This window comes from Rhinoraja longicauda, chromosome 6 (genome assembly GCF_053455715.1).
Source record: "Rhinoraja longicauda isolate Sanriku21f chromosome 6, sRhiLon1.1, whole genome shotgun sequence".
Lineage (NCBI taxonomy): Eukaryota > Metazoa > Chordata > Chondrichthyes > Rajiformes > Arhynchobatidae > Rhinoraja > Rhinoraja longicauda.
Genome location: NC_135958.1, coordinates 9,975,296 through 10,002,986, shown reverse-complemented (window position 1 = coordinate 10,002,986; position 27,691 = coordinate 9,975,296). Strand labels below are relative to the sequence as shown.

General features: G+C 44.4%; 1 protein-coding gene across 1 annotated transcript in view; it reads right to left on the bottom strand.

Annotated features, from left to right (window-relative positions):
* mylk3 (myosin light chain kinase 3) overlaps positions 1-24,860 on the bottom strand; it is a 31,178-nt gene extending 6,318 nt beyond the window's left edge. The window contains 11 exon segments of the mRNA XM_078401643.1: positions 1,761-1,889; positions 5,573-5,643; positions 7,140-7,281; positions 9,464-9,573; positions 10,569-10,662; positions 12,222-12,327; positions 12,784-13,259; positions 14,088-14,562; positions 15,560-15,592; positions 15,595-15,694; positions 24,276-24,860. Of these exon segments, the coding sequence (XP_078257769.1) occupies positions 1,761-1,889; positions 5,573-5,643; positions 7,140-7,281; positions 9,464-9,573; positions 10,569-10,662; positions 12,222-12,327; positions 12,784-13,259; positions 14,088-14,562; positions 15,560-15,592; positions 15,595-15,694; positions 24,276-24,860 (2,321 nt within the window).
* Positions 24,861-27,691: the final 2,831 nt, after the last annotated feature.

Sequence of the window (27,691 nt, the reverse complement as noted above, 5' to 3'; positions counted from 1 at the left end):
CTGGAGCGAAGGAATGGGTGACGGTTCGGGTCAAATGGGTGACGTTTTGGGTCTGAAGAAGGGTCTCGACCCGAAACATCACCCATTCCTTCATTCCAGAGATGCTGTCTGAGCCTGAGTTACTCCAGCTTTTTGTGTCTATCATGGGTACAGACATCATCATGTTGAGCTGCCACAGTCTCTGCCGTTACGTTGACCCAATATCAATGAAAGAAGGGAACACATTCCAGAAGAATGCATTCAAGAAGGGTAAAAGACATTTGGACAGGTCCCGGAATATGCTAAACAATTCCGACTATTATCGGGGGCCCTTAATAAGAAACTAGGACCTACTGTGTGGCCATTAGGGGGGCTAGATGACCTGGAGACTGTAAAAAAAAGCCCAGGAGCTTATCTGGACCCGAAACCGCAGTAAGGAAGCAAAACTTCTGATCCAGAAATGGCGGGAGTTTTGCCAAGAAAAGAGGGATAAGGAGATTTTATCTAGTTGGCAGGACAACGCCGTAAAATTGGGCATTAAGTTGACAGACGAAGGAAGCCCTAAAACTGTTGACATTTTAAAAAAGGAGGTGGGAGAAGAAAAACAGAAGCGGGCGACCGTAACTAAACAAACTAAAGATGTACAATCAAAAGAATTGCGCAATTCAATGGCTGGCATAGGTTTGGGGGGGGATGACGACTCCATATGGGACGAGGGTCTATTGTATCTCACCCTCAGAGAGAGAGCCTCAAGCATGTGCTTTAACCTAGCACACAATGCTGCAAAGCCCATGGGGAGTCCAGTGGCCGAAGCAAACAAAAATGATAGATCTGGCTCTGCGTTCCTCATCTCCACACTTGGATAGGAAAGTTGTGGATGGATATGTGCCAAAGGCAGGCAGGCGGTAGTAGTAGTATAGATGGTGCATGTTGGTCGACATGGGCAAATTGGGCTGAAGGGCCAGTTTCCATGCTGTATGACTCTATGACTTTAAATAAAATGGGTGACTGTGCATAGCATTGTCTCTCTCCTAAACTGTAGATTAGTGAGCTTATTGCTCATGTGGCTCTTGGGACTGGCTTGACAAGACAAAGACTTTGTACAATTAGTATTCCTCTGTCTACGGGTTACAGAGAGCCAAAGATACCTGGCCGAAATATTGCCCGTGTAATAATCGGGAAATTGTCAATATTGTTTAGAAGAAATTCTTGAGAATGCACATGACCAGTCTAGCATGGAATTCCTTCAATGGCCATTCATGATCCTCCTTCTGCTGCTGTGAGTATTCTCTAGTATAATCTCCAAAGACATACAGGTATGTAGGTTAATTGGCTTGGTAAATGTAAAAAAAATATCCCTAGTGTGTTTAGGATAGTGTTAGCGTGCGGGGATCGCTGGTCAGCGCAGACCCGGTGGGCCTGTTTCTGTGCTGTATCTCTAAACTAAATCTCCAGAAATCAATTAAATTATAAAAATATGAATTTCATTTTCAATGTAAGTATACTTTGTGATGCTTCATTGTGCTGTTGAGTGAGTTTTTAATGCGTACAATGGACATAACCATCAGTTAGCAAACTCCCAGTTCAGGGAATCGAGGTAAATGGATCACTTGCAGGCAGAGGAGATTAGTTTAACTTTGTATCATGGTCGGCACAGACATTGTGGGCCGAAGGGCCTGTTCCTGTGCTGTACTGTTCCAAGTTCTAGAAAACCACTCCTGCACATGTTCCATGTAGCATATCTGGGGTAGAAGATAACTTGCATGGTATTTGATACTCACAACATATAGGTGATAACTCCCACACTCCACATGTCTGTGGAGAATGAAACATAATCGTAATTCACCACTTCGGGAGCAAGGAATTCTGGAGTACCAAAATTAACTCGTAGTTTTTCTCTTGGCTTATACCTAAAAGAAAGCAACCACCAGATTTGGTTTAGTTTGTTGTCAAGTGCACCAAAGTACAGTGACAAGCTTTTTTATTGCACGCTATCCAGTCAGTGGAAAGAATATACATGATTACAATTAAGCTATCCACAGTGTACAGATACAGAATAAAAGTCTGAAGAAGGGTCTCGATCCGAAACGTCACCCATTCCTTCTCTCCTGAGATGCTGCCTGACCTGCTGAGTTACTCCAGCATTTTGTGATGCCAGAATAAAGGAAATAACGTTCGCGCATAATTAAGTGCACTGAGGTCCGATTAAAGATAGTCCGATAATCTCCAATGAGGTAGGTCGATAGTAGTTCAGGACTGCTCTCTAATTGTTGACAACAATTGTTGACAGAGTGGTTCAGTTGCCTGATAACAGCTGAGAAGAAACTCCCTGAATCTGGAGGTGTGCATTTTCACACATCTGTACCTTTTGCCTGATCAGAGAGGGGAAAAGGGGGAGATCGGGTCAGCCTTGGGAGACTGAGCACGTGTCTGAAATGGTTGCCATGTCAGCATAATCTCGAATTTGGCCAGAGATGAAAAGGGAGAAAGGCCCTGAACTGAAACATCACCCATCTATTTTCTCCAAAGATGCTGCCTGACCTGCTGAGTTTCTCCAGCACTTTGTGTCTGTCTATCTTTCATTTAAGCAGTGACAGGATTGGTCAAAGTCAGCATGGATTTATGAAGGGGTAATTATGCTTGATTAATCTTCTGGAATTTTTTTGTGGATGTAACAAGTAGATTTGAGTTTAGGAGCAAGGAGTTCTACTGCAGCAATACAGGGCCCTGGTGAAACCACACCTGGAGTATTGTGTGCAATTTTGGTCTAATTTGAGGGAGTGCAGCGTAGGTTCACCAGGTTAATTTCCTGGAATGGCAGGACTGGCATATGATGAAGGAATGGGTTGACTGGACTTGTATTCACTGGAATTTAGAAGGATGAAAGGGGATCTTATAGAAACATATAAAACTCTTAGATTGAACAGGCTAGATGCTGGAAACATGTTTCCGATGTTGGGGGAGTCCAGAACCAGGGGTCAGAGTTTAAGAATAAGGGGTCGGCCATTTAGGACTGAGATGAGGAAAAACTCCTTCACCCAGAGAGTTGTGAATCCGTGGAATTCCCTGCTACAGAAGGCAGTGGAGGCCAATTCACTGGATGTTTTCAAGAGAGAGAGTTAGATTTAGCTCTTAGGGCTAAAGGAATGAATGGATATGGGAAAAAAGCAGGAACGGGGTACTGATTTTGGATGATCAGCCATGATCATATTGAACGGCAGTGCTTGCTCGAAGGGCCAAATGGCCTACTCCTGCACCTATTTTTTCTATGTTTCTAAGTTCACCATCTTTTATCAATAGAATTTCTGGTTCAGGTAGATAGTCATCTATGCACTGCCACCACAATTAGATGGCATTGCTATTGAAATAGTAACATTCTGTGTGTACGTGTTCCACCATATCAAGTATAACAATTCCTAACACAGCTGGTGTTGCAGTCGGGAATGGTGCAGGGTTAGGGCCTGGCTTAGGGTTTCAATTCCTTTCGACTGAATAATACTTCTAAATTTAAAGTGGAAGTACCTTCCTTATTTGTTGGAGAAACTCGGCAGGTGAGGGGAGTTGGGTCAAAGGCTAGAGGTAAAAAGGTAAGAAGGATGTCAGATGAGGAGAGGAGAGAAGGCGTGAAATGTAAAGTCAGTGGGGAGGGATATGGGTAAACATTCCACTTCTCCCCACTCCTTATTCAACACCCTGTTATCTCCTTTTCACCCCAAGCCTTTGTCACTTGCTCCAGCCATCTGCCAAACACCCTCACCTGTATCTACCTATCATTTGTCCTGCCCCCACCTCTCTTCACCAGTTTTCTCCCGTCCCACCACATCAGTCTGAAGAAGGGTCCTGACCAAAACCGTCGCCTGTCCATTCCCTTCACAGAGGCTGCCTGACCCACTGAGTTTACCCAGCACTTTGTGTTTTGTTCAAGATTCCAGCACCTGCAGTTCCTTGTGTCTCCACTGCACTGCAGGAGTTTCATTCACGGCACAATGTCCAGTTATCGCCACCAGGTGGCACCATGGACCAGGAAACGTGTTGATATTTGCTTGCATGATTGAAATTAGAGTTTCAAGTGAATATTGATTTCTCTAATTTCAAGTAACCCTTGCATTCCCTCTCATTCCATCGCTCCACCACCCCAGTTGTCCTACTAGTTTCACTGTTTGTATCTCTTCCTTATCACCTCTTCCACAGCCAACAATGGACCATTGTGAACTCTTTGGCCATCGGTGCCGGCTCTGATTCGTTCTGTACCTTTTCATACCTTTAGTTTCCCTCTCACCTGACTCTCAGTCTGAAGAAGGGTCTCGACCTGATACGTCACCTATTCCTTTTCTCTAGAGATGCTGCCTGGCCCTCTGAGTTACTCCACCATTTTGTGTCTATCTTTGGTGTAAACCAGAATCCGCAGTTCCTTCCTACACATGCCAGCTTCAATATTCATTAAACATCAGATTATCTTGGTCATTCCTATTCTGCAGCAGCCTGGGGCTTACCTGGATCGGGGATGCTCCAGTATCCCCAACATGTGGACTATGAACATTTTTTTTTGTAAACAATGCCAAAATATGGTGACTGTGCATTTGGGGATTGTGCAAAAGAGTTTCACTGTGCTGTGCATACATGACAATAAACCATTGGCAGTATATGTATACAATGAACCAGACACTTCACAGCTTTTTGCAAAATGTACAATTTTAGATTATACTAAAATATAACTTATTCACCAATTAACTGGGCTTCATTGAAATTGTTCAATGTAAGATGCTTGGATCATAAGGTCATGTGAGAGTAGAAGTAGGCCATTCGGCCCATTAAGTCTACTCCGCCATTCAATCATGGCTGACCTATCTCCCCCTCCTAACCCCATTCTCCTGCCTTCTCCCCATAACCTCTGACACCCGTACTAATCAAGAATCTATCCTTGCCTTAAAAATATCCACTGACTTGGCCTCCATTGCCTTCTGTGGCAACGAATTCCACAAATTCACTCTGACTAAAGATGTTTCTCCTCATCTCCTTCCTAAAAGAACGTCCTTTAATTCTGAGGCTATGACCTCTCGTCCTGGACTCCCCCACTGGTGGGAACATTCTCTCTACATCCACACTATCCAAGCCTTTCACTATTCTGTATGTTCCAATGAAATCCCCCCTCATTCTTCTAAACCCCAGCGAGTACAGGCCCAGTGCTGACAAACGCTCATCATAGGTTAACCTACTCATTCCTGCGATCATTCTTGTAAACCTCCTCTGGACCCTCTCCTGAGCCTGCATATCCCTCCTCAGATATGCTGCCCAAAATTGTGCACAATATTCCAAGTGCGGCCTGACCAGCGCCTCATGGAACCTCAGCGTTACATCCCTGTTTTTGTATACAAGCCCTCTTGAAATAAATGCTAGCGTTGAGTTTGCTTTCTTTACCACCGATTCGACTTGCAGATTAACGTTTTGGGAATCCTGCACCACCAGCACGCCCAAGTCCCTTTGCACCTCCAATTTCTGGATTTTCTTCCCATTTAGAAAATAGCCTCCGACTTTATTCCTCCTACCAAAATGCATGATCAAGTACTTTATAATGAATTTGAAGTGTCGTTACCTTCTGGCCAGACCAAAGTCGATAATCTTGATTTGATTTCCCATGGAGTTTACACACAAAATATTCTCTGGCTGTAAACAAAGGAAAGCCATTTTTCATAAAATCACAGCATTCATCGATCATGTACATAGTTCATAAGACTAGTACATCTATAATAATCAAAATATATTGTTTTTGCAAGAGGTTCTTGACTAACATTTAAAACTAAATTTATTTGGTGTAAGAGTCATTTTACGGCACGGAAACAGGCCCTTCGGCCCAATTTGTCCATGCTGACCAAGATGGATTGTCTTCGCTTGCACGTGGCCGTTAGTTCTCACAACCCTTCCAGCCCATATATTTGAACGAATGCCTTCTAAAAGTTTATGATTATATCCACTTCTATAGCTTCCTGTGGCAGTTCATTCCAGATACAGACCACCCTGAGTAAAAAAGTTGCCCCTGCGATCTCTCTTAAATCTTTCCCTTCTCGCTTTGAGCCTCTGCTCTCTAGTTTTAGAATTCTTTAGCCTGGGAAAAAGACTGCGATTGCTCACCATGCCCATGCTCCTCGTGGTCTTGTACACCTCAATAAGGTCATCCATCAACCTCCTAGGCTCTAAAGAAGGAAGTCCCAGGCAGCCCAACCCCTCTCTATAACTCAAGCCCGCAAGTCCTGGTGAATCTCTTCTGCACCCTTTCCAACTTGATGATATCCTTCCGTGAGATGAGCAAGCAGAATTGCAGACAGCGCACCAGGTGCGGGCTGACCAGAAGGTTACTTTATCCTTTTTATTTGTTGACCTGCCTACACTCTGCACTCCCAGTCCCCCAATTCACCAAGAGGGCAAATATTGTACACACTGCCAATGATCCGTGACTCTGCAGCAGGCTATGAGAGGCCTGGAGTGGCCAAGATGATAGGCCACCTTCCCTCAGGAAGCACATGGTCCACATTTGATCATGAGAAATTTACGAGCCTGTCATGTAACGAATCTTGTATATACATAGTTAGTATAAGAAATGCTGCTGTTAAAGAAGTTAACACTCTGCATAAATACTTGCATTACAGGAATAATCCCAATAACATTGACAGCTCATCTACTTTGCGTTAAGTGCAGTCTGAAGAAGGGTTCCCACCCGAAACATCACCCATTCTTTTTCTCCAGAGATGCTGCATGACCTGCTGAGTTACTCCAGCACTTTGTGTCTACTTTGTTTTAAATCTCATTATTACATCTCCCAGTGAGTAAACATCATTTAAAAATTAATAATCGAAGGAAGGTTCTGTATAAAAGTTGAACGAATTTTACACAAGTTGCAAAATCACAAAAAAAGACTCAGCAGCCTGCTGAGTTACTCCAGCACTTTGTGTCATTTTTCGTAAGCCATCACCTGCAGATACTTGTTTCTACTTTAAAATTACCATTGATTACCGATGAACTAGTTACAAATCAAAGATGGAAAACTGAAAACTAAAAATAGAATCAAGAATCAAATAGAATAATCAAGAATCCACAAAAGCAATTAGATTTTTAATAAAAACTTTCAATGTTATATTTCTAAATGGAGAAATGTATAAAAGTACCTTTAGGTCTAAATGAAGCACATACTGTTGATGTATATATTGGATACCTTCACAGATCTGCTTCACATAGATGATTGTGTCCAATTCTGTCAGATTATAGTTTTCATCAATAATTCGATCAAATAGCTCTCCACCTCCAACACTACAATCAACATAATGTTCTGATGTAAGTTATATTAATAACACTTTCAATTTGGTTTAGTTTAGTTTAGAGATACAGCGCGGAAACAGGCCCCTCGACCCTGCCAAGTCCGCATCGACCAACGATCCCCGCACACTAACACTATCCTACACATATACTAGGGCCAATTTACATTTATATCAATCCAATTAATCTACAAGCATGTACGTCTTTGGAGTGTGAGAGGAAACCGAAGCACACGGACAAAACCCACGCGGTCACGGGGAGAACATACAAACTTCCTGTGGACAGCACTCGTAGTCAGGATCGAACTCTACCGTTGCACCACCTTGCTGCCCCAATTAGATTGCTCTTCTTTAAACAAATATGTAGTAAAGTAAACAAGTGATTTTTAAACAAAGAGCGCAAAGAGGATCTTATAGAGAGAGGTGTATGACATCATGTGACGAATTGATAGGGTCTTTTACCCAGAGTAAGAACCAGAGGACATAGATTTAAAGTGAGAGGGGAAAGATTTAATAGGAACCTGAGGGACAACTTTTTCATTTGGAGAGCGGTGGGTATATAGAACGAGCTGCTGGAGGAGGTAGTTGAGGCCGGTACAATATAACAACATTTAAAAGTCACTTGGACAGATACATGGATATGAAAAGTTTAAAGGTATATGGACAAAATGCAAAAGGTTTAGAGGGATATGGAACAAATGTGAGCAAATGGGACTAGCTTAGATGGGGTATCTGGGTCGGCATGGGTAAGTTGAGACTAAGGACTTGTTTCCATGCCATTTAGTACAAAATGCTGGAGTAACTCAGTGGGTCAGGCAGCTTTTCTGGAGAATATGGACAGGCAATGTTTCAAGTTGGGATCATACTTTAGAGTGATTGTGATAAGGGGGGAGAAAGATGGACGAGAGGACTAGATATCACGCAACAAAAAAGCTTTTCACTGTACTTCGGTACACGTGATAATAATAAAACTAAACTGCATCTGTTAAAGGTGCGGTAGATGTAACAACTGCATATACTTTATTGCAGTTAGCCGTTCACACATCTGTGGGCAGCACGGTGGCACAGCGGTAGAGCTGCTGCTTCACAGCGCCAGGGACCGAGTTCAATCCTGAGCTCGGGTGCTGCCTGTGTGGAGTTTGTACGTTCTCCCTGTGACCACGTGGGTTTTCTCCGGGTGCTCCGGTCTCCTCCCACATTTGTAGGTTAATTGGCTTCTGTATTCTAGTATGTCAGATAGAACTAGTGTATGGGTGATCGCTGGTCAGCGTGGCCTTGGTGGGCCAAAGGGCCTGTTTCCAGGCTGTATCTCTAAACTCTATCTGCACTGCCCTGCCATTAGAAGTATTCGTCTTGTGCTAAGCCCACAATGGGGTTTTGAGGAAATCCTCCACCTTCTGGTGCAGCTGTGACTACTTACTGAGTGATTTGAGTGGTATGCAGTCTGGGAACTTATTCATAAGTAGAGTCTTATTCATAAGTATTCTTATCACTAAAATGTTTTAAAATAAACTCTCTACTATCATTGAGAGGGTGTTGGTGAGGATCGCACACAGCACTCACATAACACCCAGCGTGATTTTGTCATTAAAATAAGCCGTGGAGCCACTCAGCACAGAAACGGGCCCTTCAGCCCAACGTGTCCATGCTAACCAAGATACCCCATCCAGTTTAGTTCCACATTTGTAGACTGATTGTAGTGGGGGGGTGGGGGGTGGGGGGGAGAAAGCTGGAAGAGAGGAGAAGCAGGGCAAAGTGTGGCGAGTGATAGGTGGACACAGCTGAGGGGGGTTGATTGGCAGATGGGTGAACAAAGGCCTGGGATGAAAAGGAGACGAGAGGGTGTCAGATGTGAGAGAAGAGGAGTGAAATGTGAAGCCAGAGGAAGGAATATAGGTAGAAAGGGGACGGGGGAATTATCTTAGTTATCCTAGAACATTCCCAGAGTTCCATCTCATACTCTTAAGCTAATACATAGATTCATAAACAGCTATCATTACAAGCAAAATTGTTCCTCAAATCAATAATTTTCTTTATCTATTCATGGTCTATTTGAATTGCAAACAATTTCAGATGGCAATAAGTAATTTAATCTAAGATTAGCATGAATAATTTTGAAGCACACGCAATGTTCAGAATTTGAACACCTTTTTCACAGCAGTGATCCAGCCACTTACTATTCCATGATCAGAGTGACATTGTTCTTGGCTTCAAAGGCATCGTAAAGCTGGATCAGGTTGACATGACTCAACAGATTCATGACAGTTATTTCATTCCTTACATCTTCCTAAATCAGAAGAGAATTCAGATTAACAGCAGAATGTTTGGTACTAAGTAAACAGTTATTCTAGAAATGATATGTTTTTCTAAAGACTGTTTCAATGGTGGTCAGGTTCGATCCTGACTACGGGTGCTGCACTGTAAGGAGTTTGTACGTTCTCCCCGTGACCTGCGTGGGTTTTCTCCGAGATCTTCGGTTTCCTCCCACACTCCAAAGACGTACAGGTATGTAGGTTAATTGGCTGGGTAAATGTAAAAATTGTCCCTAGTGGGTGTAGGATAGTGTCAATGTGCGGGGATCACTGGGCGGCACGGACTTGGTGGGCCGAAAAGGCCTGTTTCCGGCTGTATATATATGATATGATATGATGATATGATATTTACCACTATGTGCACACGCACACACACACACACACACACACTGCACATGCAACCAAACGCGCACATACATGCATGTGCACACACACACCACATGCACATGCATGCACACACATAATGCATGCATGCACACATACGTAGTGCCTATTTTTCAGAATGTGTACATAAGCACGCGGACACATACATGCACAAACACGCACATGCACACACACACACACACACACACGCACCACCTATTTTTCAGAATGTACACACACACAAGTGCGTGCACACGCATGCGCACACACACACAAATGTTTGTACACAATTGACTCCCTACACCACATTGCAGACGAACGAAAAAGCAGCGGATAGTGGCATTGAAGAGACGTTTAGATAGGCACATGGATATGCAGGGAATGGAGGGATGTGGATTATGTGCTGACAGATAAGAGTGGGTCTTAGCAACATATGGGCAGATGCAATGCTGACTGGGTTTACACTCTTTAGACTTCAGAGATACAGCGTGGAAACAGTCCTTCGGCACTCCGAGTCAGTGCCAAACAGCGATCCCCGCACACTAGCACCATCCTACACACAAGGAACTATTTACAATTTTTACCAAAGCCAAAGCCAGGAACTTACCCTGTCCTTTGATCCTTTCACCTTTATTATTTTGGCAGCAAGTTCGAGGCCTGTTGCTGTTTCTGCGCACTTATGAACCTGGCCAAACCGACCCCTGGATTACAAAGAAATAACAATTACGTTTTATAAGAAATTGGTAGACCAGGTTACAACAGAAGCTTTGTTAAGATTCTCATTTCCCCACCTCTCCTGCGCCCCACCTGGACTCAGACCTATATCTCCCCTTCCACTACATTCCTTCGTCTAGCTTCACAATTCGCAACTTCTTCAATCCTTTTGTCTCGTACCTTCTGTCTTTTCATCAGTCCAAAGAAGGGTCACAACCCGAAACGTCACCCATTCGCTCTCTCCAGAGATGCCGCCTGTCCCGCTGAGTTACTCCAGCATTTTGTGTCGACCTTCTGTTTTTTCATCTCTGGCTTTGTCCAACATCTGCCTATCAAAACCCGCTTTGTGTCAAACTATTTCCTACCAGGCTTTGTCCTGCCTCTCCTCTCTTCCAGCTTTCTCCCCCCCCCCCCCCCCCCACCATTCCCTACAATCAGTCTGAAGAAGTCCTGATCCGAAACCTCACCGATTGATAATCTCGCAAGATGTTGCCTGATCCACTTAATTACTCCAGCACGTTGTGTTTTTTTTTTTAAGAATTCCATTGTTCCTTTGTCGGTACATATGACAATTTAACACTCTGGACTCTCAACTCATAAACATATTTACACGGTTAGAACTTACGGAAAAGTAGAATTTTTAGACTACTTGATACACTGCATGTATGATACGTTTGGTAGAAATTGAGACACGATAAACTGCAGATGCTGTAATCTTGAGCAAAACACTAAGTGCCGGAGGAAGTCAACGGGTCAGGCAGCATGCCAGTGGAAGGAATGGACAGGCGACGTTTTGGATCAGGAAGAAGGGTCCCGACCTGAAACATTGCCTGTCAATTCCCTCAATGGATGCTGCCTGACCCACCGAGATCCTCCAGCACTTTGTGTTGTGCTCAAAATTACAGCATGTGTAGATTTATAAGATCATAAGACATAGGAGCAGAATTAGGCCATTCGGCCCATCAAGTCTACTCCGCCATTCAAGCATGTCTGATCTATTTCTCCCTCCTAACCCTCCTATTCTCCTGCCTTCTCCCCATAACCCCTGACACCCATTCTAATCAAGAATTCATCTATCTCTGCCTTAAAAATATCCACTGACCTTGCCTCCAAAGAATTCCACAGATTCAACACCCTCTGACGAAAGAAATTGCTCCTCATCTCCTTCCTAAAAGAGCGTCCTTTGATTCTGAGGCTATGACCTCCAGTTCTAGACTCTCCCACTAGTGGAAACATCCTCTCCACATCCACTCTATCCAAGCCTTTCACTATTCTGTAGGTTTCAATGAGGTCCCCCCTCATTTTGCTAAACTCCAGCGAGTACCGGCCCAGTGCTGACAAACGCTCATCATATGTTAACCTACTCATTCCTGGGATCATTCTTTTGGACCCTCTCCAGAGCCAGCACATCCTTCCTCAGATATGGTGCCCAAAATTGTTCACACTATTCCAAATGCGGCCTGACCAGCGCCTTATTCCAGAGCCCCCCATCCTTTTGTTCATCAGCAATTGTCCAAGATGACTGAAGATCTTGAGGCAAACCTACCCTCCTAATACCTCATCGTGATGAACAGTGTATGAGGAGTCTACATGGACTTGTTTGGTGGTCACAATGCGATGACTGAAGGGTGCGGGAGGCGATGGACTATCATCTGAAAAGGAAAAGGAAATCTTTACAACCGGCATTGCAAATGGTTTCAGAAATATGACTGAAAGTGAGGTACGCTTAGGGTTGCCAACTGTCCCGTATTAGCCGGGACATTCCGTATATAGGGCTAAATTGGTTTGTCCCATACGGGACCGCCCTCGTCCCGTATTAGGCCCGGGGGGCGATGTGGGCCCGGACACTGTGTGCCCAGACACTGTATGCCCGGACACTGTAGGCCCGGGCACTGTAGACCCGGACAGTGTAGGATCAGAGGCCCGGGCGCCACCTAACGGAGGTTGCGTAGCAACCTGCCACCCGGCCCGGGCAGCCGCCATTGGTGGAGCGGGAGCACGTGGGCACGGGGCGGTGACATCACTTTTTGTCCCTTATTTGGGAGTGAGAAAGTTGGCAACCCTAGGTACGCTGGAAGTAATATCTAGAGTGTGAAAAATCAATTAACCAATAATGATCTTGTAATCTTCTGGCATTTCCACATCCCCCTTTGTTTTCTCTGCCTCGGCTGTGGTCTCTGTAGAGTCCCCCTTTTCTTGTTCATTTACTTGGTCAGCTTCTTTGCTGGTTGTCTGGGCCTCTTTTGAAGCCTGTGATTCAATACCTATCTCCGGATCACCGCGGTTTTCCGTTTTACTTTGACACCTCTGGATATTTTCCTCGTTCTCTTGGCTATTGATGTCTTGTGATGCTTTTTCCTGCTGTTCAGACAGTTTGCCGACTCTTACGTCAGACACCGCGATGGGCTTTGTCCCCTTTGCTGTTTTTTGCAATAAATTAGCTTTTGTGGTTTCCTTGGGTTCTTTGAGCTTTTTGAGGGGTTCCTTCAGCCCTTTGAAAGGTGCAGGCACAAGGATTTTGCTGGCTTTAATGTCCGGATTGTTCCCTGCAGTGAGCTTGGAAGTCCTTCTCTTCATTGAAGTCCTGTAAAATAGTCACAGCACAAAATAACTACAGAATAGTGAAAGGCCTGGAAAGAGTGGATATGGAGAGGATGTTTCCACTAGTGAGAGAGTCTTGGACAAGAGGCCATAACCTCAGAATAAACGGACGTTCCTTTAGGAAGGAGATGAGGAGGAATTTCTTTAGTCAGTGGGTGGTAAATCTGTGGAATTCTTTGCCACAGAAGGCTGTGGAGGCCGTCAGTGGATATTTTTAAGGCAGAGATAAATAGATTCTTGATTAGTACGGGTGTTATGAGGAGAAGGCAGGAGAATGGGGTTAAGAGGGAAAGATAAATCAGCCATGATTGAATGGCGGAGTAGACGATGGGCCAAATGGCCTAATTCTGTTCCTATCACTTATGCTGATTTACTAAAAAGTCAAAAGTTGCTTGAGTAACTCAGCGGGTCAGGCAGCATCTCTGGAGAACAAGGATAGGTGACGTTTGGGGGTCAGGACCCTTCTTCAGGCCCTGCCAGGCCCAAAACGTCACCTATCCATGTTCTCCAGAGATGCTGCCTGATCCGCTGAGTTACTCCAGCACTCTGTGAAACGTCAACTATCCATGTTCTGCAGAGATGCTGCCTGACCCGTTGAGTTACTCCAGCACTTTTTGTCAGTTTAATGATTTTTTTTCTCACTTTAATACTTTAATAGTTTAAATTTTAATTAGGGTTTAGTAGTGAAACAATAATGAAAAACAACATCTGATTTTTAAAAATTAAATTACAATGAATTGAAACCTAAGGACTTAGCGCTTGACGTAAGGGCTCAAGGCTTGACGCATTACTTTCATTGTTTAATTGTTACCTCTCTGGAAGTAATGTAGAGCTTCCATCAAACTTTGAAGGACTGGTAGCCAGACTGATCCCTGCAGCTTCTGTTGTGCCAGCAGACTTCATCTTATGGGTCTCCTTCCCCTGACTTTGTTCTATTCTCTGCCCTTGATGTTCGTCATTCTCTTTGCACACTTCTTCCCGGTGCTGTCCCGGTGTTTTCTGATCCTGCGGACATCCCTCATTTTCCCCGGGAACCTCCTTTCCTCTCCTTGTTGCTAAGCATGTCTCTTTCTCACCGGATGCCCCAAACCCCTTCGCCACAGCAGGAGTTTGTGGAGAGGCCGAACATCCCGATGACTCTTTGTGCTTGGCTGCTCTCTCTGAGGAGTTGGCCTCTTTACACTGCAACCTTGCTGGTGATTCAGGTACAAAGTGGCTGTCCTCGCTCACGTGTTCATCGCTACGTTTCTCGTTCTTTCCACAAAGCTCTGTGCCTTCATTGCTGTCTGAAAAAGCAATGTTCAACAAAACCATTCAAAAATCCTACATTTCATGAATAAATAATACTATCATGCGTAAGAAGGAACTTAGTTTTAGTTTAGAGATACAATGTGGAAACAGGAACTTCGGCCCACCAGGTCCGCGCCAATCCGCTGAGTTACTCCAGCACTCTGTGAAACGTCACCTATCCATGTTCTCCAGAGATGCTGCCTGACCCGCTGAGTTACTCCAAACGTTTGTGTCTTTTTTTATTAGCCAGCATCTACAGTTCCTTGAATAAGGATTTTAATGCATTTTTAAGCATACATGTGGTGGAAATGTATCATACTGACTCACCAATATTATCAATATTACTTTTCTGGAGCTTTTTGTTTGTGTAATGTTAAAGCTGGGAATCAGAAGCAAAATGTGGCTTGGAATATTTTAGCTCAGTATGCTTTGCGTTGTTGTGTTCTCTCCACTGCAGAGAGGGTAGCACAGCTGGCAGAGCCTCTGCCTCAAGGTGCCAGAGACCCCGGTTTGAACCTGACCAGAGATGTGGTCTTTGTAGAGTTTGCACGTTCTCCCTGTGACTGCGTGGGTTTCCTCCGGGTGCCCCGGTTTCCTTCCACATTCCAAAGACGTGCGGGTTTATGGGTTAATTACCCCTCTGTAAATTGCCCCCTCGCGTGTAGGGGGTGGATGAGAAAGTGGGATAACATAGAACTAATGCGTAGGAAGGAACTGCAAATGTTGGTTAATATTGAAGATAGACACAAAGTGCTGGAGTAACTCAGCGGACCAGGCAGCCTCTCTGGAGGAAAAGGATGGGTGACATTTCGGGTTGGAAGCCTTCTTCAGACCGAGCGGGACTAGTGTGAACCGATAGAACTAATGTGAACGGGTGTTCGATGGCCAGAGTGGACTTGGTGGTCTGAAAGACCTGTTTCCATGCTGCATCTCTAAACCAACACCAGACTGTAACTGTGCAGCTATGAAGCCAAACACATGCAATCTCACAGCACCTCGCCATTTCTCAATGAGCCGGTGTTTTTTTCCCGTACCTTCAGACACTTCTCTGCTTATCTGCACTTGGACTCCTCTGCTGTTAAATCCACACTTCACTTTGGCATCTTTATCTTCAACTTTATTCTTTGCCTGTTAAGAAAATGATTTACTAAGTAACGGAACAGCAAGCACTGAATGACACAAGGAAACCTCCATCCACTCTGTGGCCCTGGTTTGGTCCTGGGAGTAAACAACGAAATGTGAGTGCGGAGGATTGGTGAGAGCGGGTCATCTTACTGACCATCCCATTTAATAGTCAAGAGTGTTTAATTGTTATATGTACTGACAGTAGAACAATTACATTTTATTTGCAGCAGCACAACAGGCTTGTAAGTGCCATACACAGGGGTAATATATAATAATCAAAAATTCAATAAATTAATAACTTGATGTATTCAAGAGAAAGTTAGATATAGGTCTTAGGGCCAACGGAATCAAGGGATATGGGGAGAAAGCAGGAACGGGGTACTGATTCTGGATGATCAGCCATGATCATATTGAATGGCGGTGCTGGCTCGAAGGGCCGAATGGCCTACTCCTGCACCTATTTTCGATGTTTCTAATACTAGTACATATAAACAGCGTTCTCAGTGCAACCGAAGACAGTCCATAGAAGTTCATAGTTAAGGTTAGCGTTGTGAGGTGTTCAATAACCTGATGGTGGTTGTGAAGAAACTGCTTTTGAACCTGGAGATCATGGTTTTCAAACTCTTGTACCGTCCTTCCCAGTGGTAGGAGTGAGATGTGAACGTGGCCAGATTAGGATGAAAGCGGCCAATAATGATGGAGATACCAAGTGGGCAACATAAATGGGAGAAGCAGAACCTTAGCTGTAAAAGACCGAGAAAAATTGGTGTGGGTCTTTGATGATGCTGGCTTCCTTTCTGAGGCAGTGCCTCATGGTTATCCCTTTGAAGGTCGGGAGGTCAGTACCTGTGATGGACCGGGCAATGTCCACCACTTTTTTTAATCTCCTTCGTTCATCGTAATAATCGGGGAGCAGCGTTAATTGGAGAGGGCGACGGTTGTGATCGGGAATGGGGTGTGCAAGTGATCTGGAGGAGATCCACATCCTTTGAATGTGGGATTGAGTGGGACACTTCTCTCCTCAGCTCCACAATGACAGGAGTACGTTTAAGGAAATTGCCTTGCTAATTGTGGCCGGCACACATGGTAAGAACCCATTGCATACTCTGCATAGAAGAAAGCCAGGTCTGCTCATGACCAAGTGTCTATTCTTGGCATCTCTGACGTGGGCCAATTTTATGACCTTTATCAATCTGGCCCACAGCACATTTATGGCGCACAACAAACATGCTCTGCCATTCTCAAGGTTATTTAACAGCTGAGGACAGGTGTTGCACGGCCAAATTTCCAAGATGCAGAAACTCACAGCCGTACAAAGTCAACGTACGGTTCAACAATTTGTTAAAAAAAAAGCTTTTCTAGAATTTGTTTCTTTTATTTCTTATTTTGACTGTCCACAATTAATCTTGGCCTTTTTTAGCTAAGGTTCTGCTTCTCCCATTTATGTTGTCTACACTCTAACTTCTTGTCTTATTACTTCCATCATTACTGACCTCTTTCACCCTCATCTATATATATATTCAAGATTCAAGATTCAAGATAGCTTTATTTGTCATCCAATATTGGACGAAATTCAGTCACCCACAGTCCAACAAGCATTAAATAAGCATTAAAATTACACAACCCCAAAAAACCCCCAAAACACAGTCCAACAATAAAAGCATTAAATAGGCATTCAAATTACACAACCCCAAAACCCCCAAAAACACAGTCCAACAATAAAAGCATTAAATAGGCATTCAAATTACCCAACCCCAAAAACACACAAAAAAAAGAAACATCCATCAAAGAAACATCCATCACAGTGAGTCTCCTCCAGTCCTCTCTCTCCTCACTGTGATGGAAGGCCACAATGTCTTTCCCTTCTCCTGCTGTCCTCGCCCGCAGTCAGGTTGTTGTGGTTGCAGGCCGCACCGGACGGTCCACAGCGGGCCAAGCCCAAGGCGAGTCGCAGCCGCTCCCGCAGCCGCTCCCGCAGCCTCCGAAGACGGCCGGCTCCGCCGATGATAAGTCCGATCCGGGGCGGGCGAACACGCTGCTGCTGCCACTGTTGCTGCACGTCGGGGCGGTCGTGGCTCCCGACATTGAAGCCCCCGCCCAGCAGAGAAATATCCCGCGGCATATCTTAGGCCGCGCCGGACGGTGAAATGTCCGCGACCCAAGCCCCGCGATCCGGGGCGGGCGAACCCGCTGCCGCTGCCGGAGCTCCCGATGTCGGCATCCACGCGGCCCGAGCCTAAGGCGAGTCGCAGCCGCTCCCGCAGCCTCCGAAGACGGCCGGCTCCGGTGATGGTAAGTCCGATCCGCGGGCTCTGCGAACCAGAGCCCTGGAGGCCGCCAGCTCCAGGAGTTGGGCCGATGGTAGGCCGCAGCAGGAACGGAGACACCACCCAGAAAACAAAGGTCGGGTCTCCGTTCGGAAGGGACACATATTTACAATGTTACAGTTCCCCCCCTCCCCCCCACATACACACATAGTACACAAACACAAAAACACCACATCACAACTACAATTAAGACAAAAAAAACAACAAAAACACAAAGACAAATGGACCGCAGGTGAGCCGCAGCTGCTAGGGCAGCGCCGCCATTTTGTGCTATATATGTAGGAAGGAACTGCAGATGATGGTTTACACCAAAGATAGACAGAAAAAGTTGGAGTAACTCAGCGGCCCAGGCAGCACCTCTGGAGAAAAGGAAGAGGTGACGTTTCGGGTCGAGACTCTTCTTCAGACTGAGGGTCAGGGGAAAGGGAACCTAGAGGTATGAAAAGATACAGAACAAAGTGTAGATCCATGTCTGACACCATGACACCACCCCACTTCTGACACCATGTTTGTGAGTGTGTTCATTCAGAGGCACTCTGGTATATATATATAAGTCCTTTATTAGCAGATCCTGCTGTACATATGCTGGCTACCGTTATCTCCAGTCCCCAGGAAGATCTCCCAGCTAACACAGAGCAAATGGCACCAATGGCCAAGGAACCCACAATGGTCCCACAATGGTTGGCTGAAGAGGAGATGCAAATGAAGGAAAAAGGACAGTGAAACTAGCAAGACAACTAGGGTGGGGGAGGGACGGAGAGAGAGGGGATGCAAGGGTAACTTGAAACTAAAGAAATCAATATTCATATCGCTGGGTTGAAAGCTCAGGCAGCTAACACGTTCAATTAAGGCACTGCTTTTTTTGTGACAATGTGGAATATTGGCATCTCTAAGAAGTTAAAAAGTAGATTGATGTACAGTAGCCAAAATCTTCATGTGAAGGTTGCAAAACATACTTGACTAATAAAGTATGATTATGATTATTATTATTATTATTATGATTATGAAGTTACATACCAGAACCTTTTTGCGCAGAGAAAAAAACACTGAGTTAATGTCTGAAGAATGGTCGACCCAAAACGTCACCCATTCCTTCTCTCAACAGATGCTGCCTGTCCCACTGAGTTACTCAGGCTGTTTGTGTCTATCTCCAGAGATGCTGCCTGTCCCACTGAGTTACTCAGGCTGTTTGTGTCTATCTCCAGAGATGCTGCCTAGCCCTCTGAGTACACCAGCATCTGCAGTCCCTTGTGTCTTTGTATCTGAGTAAGGGTCACCTGGTACTGTTATCATCCCATGGATCCCACGTTATTCATTTGGATCGATTACATCTGACAGTTATATAGTATGCTTCAGTCATATTCAAAGGCAAGGCAGTTCGATGAAATCCATCCTCTTCCCACTGACAATACCAAAGTTTAACAATGGACCTGTAATCGTCTAAATCCAATGAGGACTAGTGTAAATTCCATCACATTCAACAAATAAACAGCGCCAGAGAAACAGGTTTGATCCAGACCTAGGGGGCTGTCTGTGGAGTGACCTCGTGGGTTTCCTCCAGGTGCTCTGGTTTTCTCCCACATCCCAAAGACTTCCGGTTTATGGGATGATCGGCTCTCTGTAAATTGCCTCCTAGTGTGCAGGGAGTGGATGTGAAAGTGGGATAACATAGAACTATTGTGAACGAGTGATCGATGGTCGGCATGGACTCGATGGGCCGAAGGGCCTGTTTCCATGCTGTATCTTTCAACCAGTCAATCAATCAAAGTGATCTCTTGGTCTTTGAAGATATTAAGTTTGTCCAAACAATGTTCAGCATCAATCAGTAAAGACAAAGAATGTCGAATGAGAGGCAACGTATCAGAATTACTACAGCAAGGAGGAAATGTTAATTAACTCCTGCCACCAGAAGTAGTCTGTCGTGATCACAGCCTCAAGATGAATATTCCACCATCAAACACAATGCAGCGGATGGTAACTAGGCTTATCCCTTGTGTCGACTGTGTATGGCATGAGAAATGAATGGAGAAGTACATGATATTTCAGTCAGTATTGGAAATGTCAAGAGACGCTACGAGAAATATACAAGACCATGAAGGGAATGCAAGTTTTTAATCTAACACGTTATTTCTGATGGTACTACATCGCAACATGTATACTTATAAACTGTCATGTTTTCCTATCTGTCTGACGAAATCAATTGTTCATGGTAGCAAAATATAGAAAATGACAGATTTAAGACACTAAAAAAGTTAACTTTAATAAAAGATAAAGTTTGAAATAAAACCATTTAACCAAAAATTCAGACTTGCATTGCATTTGATAGTCAGCGTGTTTAACATCGGTTTGTTAACCAACAAAAATTATATCAGTTTTAAACATTCTATTCCTTTCCATTCTTTTCATTGTTCATCATAATTGCATTGTTCTCCGTTTTCAGCACTATGAGATCAAAGGTAAACCTCTTCTGCACCATTCCTGATTCCTTCCTGATCTAAATTGTAAATATGTACAACATATCATGGTTTGCAGTCTAGTGTTGCTTCAGGTGTAAGGATGGTTGAGTCAGTGGAGACCCTTGGACTATGCTTGATCGGACTTTACTGGACTTTATCTTGCACTAAACATTATTCACGTTATTCTCTTTATCCTGTACACTGTGGATGCCTCGATAATCATGTATTGTCTTATACTACTTGCTGCTCCACTGCGATTTCTCCTCAAGGTATGTCTACTTTGAAGAAGTTCTCCTCCTCTCTTCGACGAGAGTTTAGCAACATGCTCTCTCGCTGCTCCCCCTCTGTGATTTCTCCTGCCCTCCTACTCTACGCCCAGATCTCCCTCTATCTTCCTGTCTCCACCTATATCCTTCCTTTGTCCCGCCCCCCTGACATCAGTCTGAAGAAGGGTCTCGACCCGAAAAGTCACCCATTCCTTCTCTCCTGAGATGCTGCCTGACCTGCTGAGTTACTCCAGCATTTTGTGAATAAATACCTTCGTCTTTCTGTTGACTAGTCGGCATGCAACAAAAGCTTTTCACTGTGCCTCGGTACAGGTGCCAATAAACTAAACTAAACTCAAACTCATACCCATAGATGTACTCTCTTAAAGAGAGCCAAGTCCTCACTCCATCATTTAGACTTTAGACTCTACTTCAGACTTTAGAGATACAGCGTGGAAACAGACCCTTCGGCCCACTGAGCCCGCGCCGACCAGCGATCACCCCGTACACAAGCACCTTCCCACACACTAGGGACACTTTACAAGTTTACCAAAGCCAATTAACCTACAAACCTGGACGTCTTTGTAATGTAATGTGGGAAGAAGCTGGAGCTCCCGGAGAAAAGCCACACGGTCACAGGAAGAACGTACAAACTCCGTCCAGACAGCACCCGGAGTCAGGATCGAACCCGGGTCTCTGGTGCTGTGAGGCAGCAACTCTACCGCTGCGCCACCGTGCCACCCCGTAAGGGCAGGGCGGGTGGGTTAAGCTCCAGCCTCAAGGAAATCAAATCACTTTCACAGCCCAACTGAGACATGCTCTCTGGCTTGCTAATTGTGAAAATTGTAAGAACGTGACTTCTTCTGAATGTCTCTGATGTTCAAAGACATTCAAAAACTATTAAAGTGACCAGTAATTAACATTTAAATGAAAAATAAACAAAACTGGAATCACTAAAGTATTTAGGACCAATGTGATACTTCAGGTAACTAGACATTCCCTGACCCGTTCGGTCTCGACCCAAAACATCACCCATTCCTTCACTCCAGAGATGCTGCCTGTCCCGCTGAGTTACGCCAGCATTTCGGGTCTATCTTCGGTGTAAACCAGCACCTGCAGTTCCTTCCTACTCAAGATTCTTTCTGAAATTGGCCAAGCTATCAATAATTATAATCAATGTAAAAATGGTAATTTCACTCATTTCTATCTCCTACTCTCACAGGCTCTGTTCTCAATTCAAATGAACAAGGAGGTGGTTTCTTGCCCAGGTCAACCCCGCTGTGTGATTTTCAGACTGCTGCCCTAATGTAAATGCCCCTGTGCTGGTTTCCATGTGGTCATCTTTAGGGCAGCACGGTGGCACAACAGAAAAGTTGCTGCCTTACAGCGCCAAAGACCCGTGTTCGATCCCGACCACGAGTGCTGTCTGTACGGAGTTTGTACTTTCTCCCCGTGACCGGGTGGGTTTTCTCCAGGGTCTTCAGTTTCCCCCCACACTCCAAAGACATACAGGTTTGTAGGTTAATTGGCTTGGTAATAAATGTAAATTGCCCCTAGTGTGTGTAGACAGTGTTAATGTGTGGGGATCGCCGGCCCAAAGGGCCTGTTTCTGTGCCGTATCTCTAAACTAAACTAAACTAAACTAAACAAAATCTCTGAAAATGCTGGCCAGTAATACGGAATTATGCAATTGCATACACAGACATATCTGTGCATTTTAAAATTAATAACATTAACATTCAGAAATGGCAGCAACCATGCATGGAACTAAACTACGCAAAAATAAAGAATTTCACCGTATGTCGGTGCAATGAAGTGCCATTGAAACATTGGAAATGCCAGCATTTCCCACAAAATCCCAGCCAATTTCTTATATCAACCTCCAGTTCTGTGGCTTATTAGTTTCAGGTTACATTTAAAATGAAGATCTAAAATGAAACTTTATACAATGTACATGAGAGAAAAAAAATACAGCTGTTTCCAAATTGGGTGGGGTAAGAACTGAACATTAACAGTAACAAAGTATGGAGTTATATCTTACACCTTGTACTTAACCGAGCATGGACAGAGGTCATTTGGCCCATCAAAACCATACTAGCTCCCAAAGGAACGAACCCACTAGCCCTATTCTTCCTCTTTTTTTCTCCGTGCCCATGTAACCTCTCATCTGAGCTTCAGTCCCTGACTCTCAGTCTGAAGAAGGGTCTCGACCCGAAACGTCACCTATTCATTTTCTCCAGAGATGCTGCCTGTCCCGCTGAATTACTCCAGCTTTTTGTGTCTATCATCACTAAATACTTTCTTGGACCTTATGGTTTAATTTAAATGCGCGCTCAAAGTAATCTAAAGCAGAACTCTCTTTCCAAGCGCACAGTTATATATTTTAAAAATCATCAGCGTGTTAAAAATAGTCTCTCTCTCTTTTGCATTAACTCTTTAAATTTTGTGGACCCACAGTTAAGTTCTGGTTTTCCGCTCTCATTAGACACAATCCATAGACAAAGTTCGATGTCCGCAATGGGGTAGAGGTGTGTAGGAAGAACTGTAGATGCTGGTTTAAACTGAAGATAGACACAGAATGCTGGGGTAACTCAGCGGGACAGGCAGCATCTCGGGAGAGAAGGAAACGACACCCATTCCTTCTCTCCAGAGATACTGCCTGACCCGCTGAGTTACTCCAGCATTTCGTGTCTATCTTCAGTGTAAACCAGCATCTGCAGTTCCTTCTTACACATTTCCCCTCTGGTTTATGACTCGTAACACACTAGAGCACAACAGGATTGGAGTGGTACAGGAACTGTATCATCATTGAGATAATTCTGTTATTATTTTACTGTAATATATACTATATGAGTAACACACTTTCACACAAGACAGCACCTGTGACTTTTCCATTTATGTTTAAACAAATAAATGCTAAAACAAGGCAACTGTGAGGATGATTTTGATTTTGTTCCAGAAGTGTAAAACAGTCCCTTTTTCTACTCAAAGTCAAAATCATTTCCTTGGCTCCTATAACTTATCAGAGGTTATGGGGAGAAGGCTGGAGAATGGGGTAAGGAGGGAGAGACAGATCAGCCATGATTGAATGGCAGAGTAGATTTGATGGGCCGAATGGCCTAATTCTGTTCCTATCACTTATGAAATTTGAACTTTTTCAGTCAGAGAGTTGTGAATCTGTGGAATTCTCTGTCTCAGAAGGCAGTGGAGGCCAATTCTCTGAATGCATTCAAGAAAGAGCTGGATAGATCTCTTAAGGATAGCGGAGTCAGGGGGTATGGGGAGAAGGCAGGAACGGGGTACTGATTGAGAATGATCAGCCATGATCACATTGAATGGCGGTGCTGGCTCGAAGAGCCGAATGGCCTCCTCCTGCACCTATTGTCTATTGTCTATTGTATATTATACGAATAGCGAATTATTCGATCATAAGTGCTAAGTGTTAAAAAAAAAAGTATTTTCATTCTAACCATATAATTTTTTATTAAACATTATGATTTGTTTTTAACAATAGCTTTTTAATAAATTGACTGACCTCTGAATATTCTATTAGACTTCCCTTTCTCCACGGCACCGTCCCTTTAAGAATAAACTGAACGACGTGGGAATTTTTGAAGGTTTCGCCCACGAAGTGGACAGCTTTACTGACGGCTGACACCGTTCTCTCGATGCCGTCCAACTTCTCCTTTTGCTTCGCCGTGCCTTCGTGCACGGACACGACCAGCCTGAGCAGCTCCGTGAACAGAGGCTTCATCTCCGAGTGCCCAAGGCAGTCGGCATGTCGCAAGGGGTCAGTGACACCTTTCCTCTCTCCCGCCACTTCACGGCTGCCTTTTAGCGGTGTCCGCAGCACAATATTCTTCTCCAAGTCACACATCCCCTCGGACATGTGGTCCAGTTTCTTGAGAACTTGCCCTTGGAAGTTCACTATTTGGTCAATCTTCTCGTTCAGAAGATTCAGTTTGCCGTCCATTGCACTCAGATTATTGGCCACTGTGCCTTGATGAGGACCAGAGGGTTTCTTTGCCTGTACGACGGGCTCACTTTTATTCTGAGCGTCTGCATTACCTCCTTCATACATTCTGGCCAAGCAAGTCGTCAGGGAGACACGTGCACTCATTTTGTTGGAAATAAATCAGAAACAAAAGAGCTTTTCAAAGCACGCCTTGTGACATTGCCTTCGATAATCTCCAAAACAAAACCACCGCCTAACAGGTCTGTTTCTCTCGCCTAATCCCCAGCTCAGTTATATTGCCATAGAAGAACAATAAATCAGCTTCAACATTGTCATTCCCCTTCAGCTGCACTCTGCTGTCACTGTCGCCCCGCACAGATTCTTAAATAACCGAGCCTGGTTTATGTAATCCAAATTTTCCGTTGCCATTTGATGTCACTGAAATGTTCCTGTGCGATTAGCATATTTTTTTTTTCTCTGAGGGACCTGTTGACAAACATGTCATCTGCAAAAAAAGTGACAAATCGCGACGACTTCCATTTATTAATACCGCAAAGTCCTCCATGTGTAAAATAATCTATTATTAAAAATGTCCCACCGCCCACAAGTGCAGCCTTAAGATGAACTACAAAGAATCAGTTGGCTCATGTGTGCAACTATTCGCAACTGATGGAGACTACGTGGTCTCAAATGGAAATGCAGCTCGCGGCTTGATGCTGGATGCCAGATGAGACTAAAATAGACAGTGATGACAATTGCATTATTTTCTTTTCGTCACATGCCTCCAACATTTCAGAAGATGGACACAAAATGCTGGAGTAACTCAGCAGGACAGGCAGCATCTCTGGATGAAGGAATAGGGTCTGAAGAAGGGTCTCGACCTGAAACATCGCCTCTTCCTTTTCTCCAGAGATGCTGCCTAACCCGCTGAGTTACTCCAGTTTTTTGTGTCTATCTCTGGTTTGCAGGTTAATTGGCCCTCGGTAAATTGGCCCTCGGTGGTTAGGGGATGGATGAGAAAGTGGGATAACATGGAACTAGTGTGAACGGGCGATCGATGGTGGGATAAAAGGTGGTAAATTACTCTGGTACAATACGACAGGTATTGTGCAGTGCGTGTTTATTATGGGAAATCAACTCAGTAGTTTCCAAAGGAGGCGTTAGTGATGTCAAAGAATTTCACACCTTACTGTTGCAAGGCGAGCAGGCAGGTTTATTAAAAATGGGGCTATTTAATAAATGCATTCCTTCAATTAGTCACACACCAGAGGTCAACATTCTTATCTGACTGGAGAAATGCCGGGGGGAATGCAGAATCCAAACCATTTGTATTGACGTTGCTCTTGCATTCCAGCCTGAGAGATCTGAATGTTATCATCAGAAGCAAATCCCTTGAAAGGTCCCAGGCCATCATTAGCAAACATCAGATTTCACACTCCTGAACAAGCGACCGGCTGAGTCCCTCTGATATTTACACAGAAATCATTACTGTTATGCTTTAAAACCATTAACTTATCATGATGAATGTCAGTGCACTAGCTTTAGACTTTGGAGACACAGGTCCTTCAGCCCACCCGAATGCACGCCGACCAGCGATCACTAGCACTGTCCTACACACTAGGGACAATTTACAATTTTTACCGAAGCCAGTAAACCCAGAAACCTGTACGTCATTGGGATGTTATGTTTGAGCATCCGGAGAAAATCCACGTGGTCACAGGGACAACGTACAAACTCTGCACAAACAGCACCCGTAGTCAGGATCGAACCCGGGTCTCTGGTGCTGTAAAGCAGCAACTCTACCGCTGTGCCACACTAAACAGAAAAAATTCAGGTTGAACGTTTTCTATCCTGACTGTATTTGTACAACAGGGCCTTTGGAAGGAATCAAATCAGCGACTAATTCTGTTTTCAACTAATGTGTTTTCATAAAAGAGAAGTGAAAACTCCACATTAACTAAATTCTGGAGGGAAACTGGATTGCACATCTTCAACTCAACCTTACAACTTGACCTAAATCTAACTATTGGGGATACAACGTAACTGTAGATGCTGCTTTACAAAAAAAGACACAAAATGCTGGAGTAACTCAGCGGGTAAGGAAGCATCTCTGGAAAATATGGATAGGTGACATTTCGGATTGGGATCCTTCTTCAATAGACAATAGACAATAGGTGCAGGAGGAGGCCATTCAGCCCTTCGAGCCAGCACCGCCATTCAATGCGATCATGGCTGATCACTCTCAATCAGTACCCCGTTCCTGCCTTCTCCCCATACCCCCTCACTCCGCTATCCTTAAGAGCTCTATCCAGCTCTCTCTTGAAAGCATCCAACGAACTGGCCTCCACTGCCTTCTGAGGCAGAGAATTCCACACCTTCACCACTCTCTGACTGAAAAAGTTCTTCCTCATCTCCGTTCTAAATGGCCTACCCCTTATTCTTAAACTGTGGCCCCTTGTTCTGGACTCCCCCAACATTGGGAACATGTTTCCTGCCTCTAATGTGTCCAATCACCTAATTATCTTATATGTTTCAATAAGATCCCCCCTCATCCTTCTAAATTCCAGTGTATACAAGCCTAATTGCTCCAGCCTTTCAACATACGACAGTCCCGCCATTCCGGGAATCAACCTAGTGAACCTATGCTGCACACCCTCAATAGCAAGAATATCCTTCCTCAAATTTGGAGACCAAAACTGCACACAGTATTCCAGGTGCGGTCTCACCAGGGCCCGGTACAACTGTAGAAGGACCTCTTTGCTCCTATACTCAACTCCTCTTGTTACGAAGGCCAACATTCCATTGGCTTTCTTCACTGCCTGCTGTACCTGCATGCTTCCTTTCAGTGACTGATGCACTAGGACACCCAGATCTCGTTGAACATCCCCTCTTCCTAACTTGACACCATTCAGATAATAATCTGCCTTTCTATTCTTACTTCCAAAGTGAATAACCTCACACTTTGTATTAAAAGATTGCATTAAACTGCATCTGCC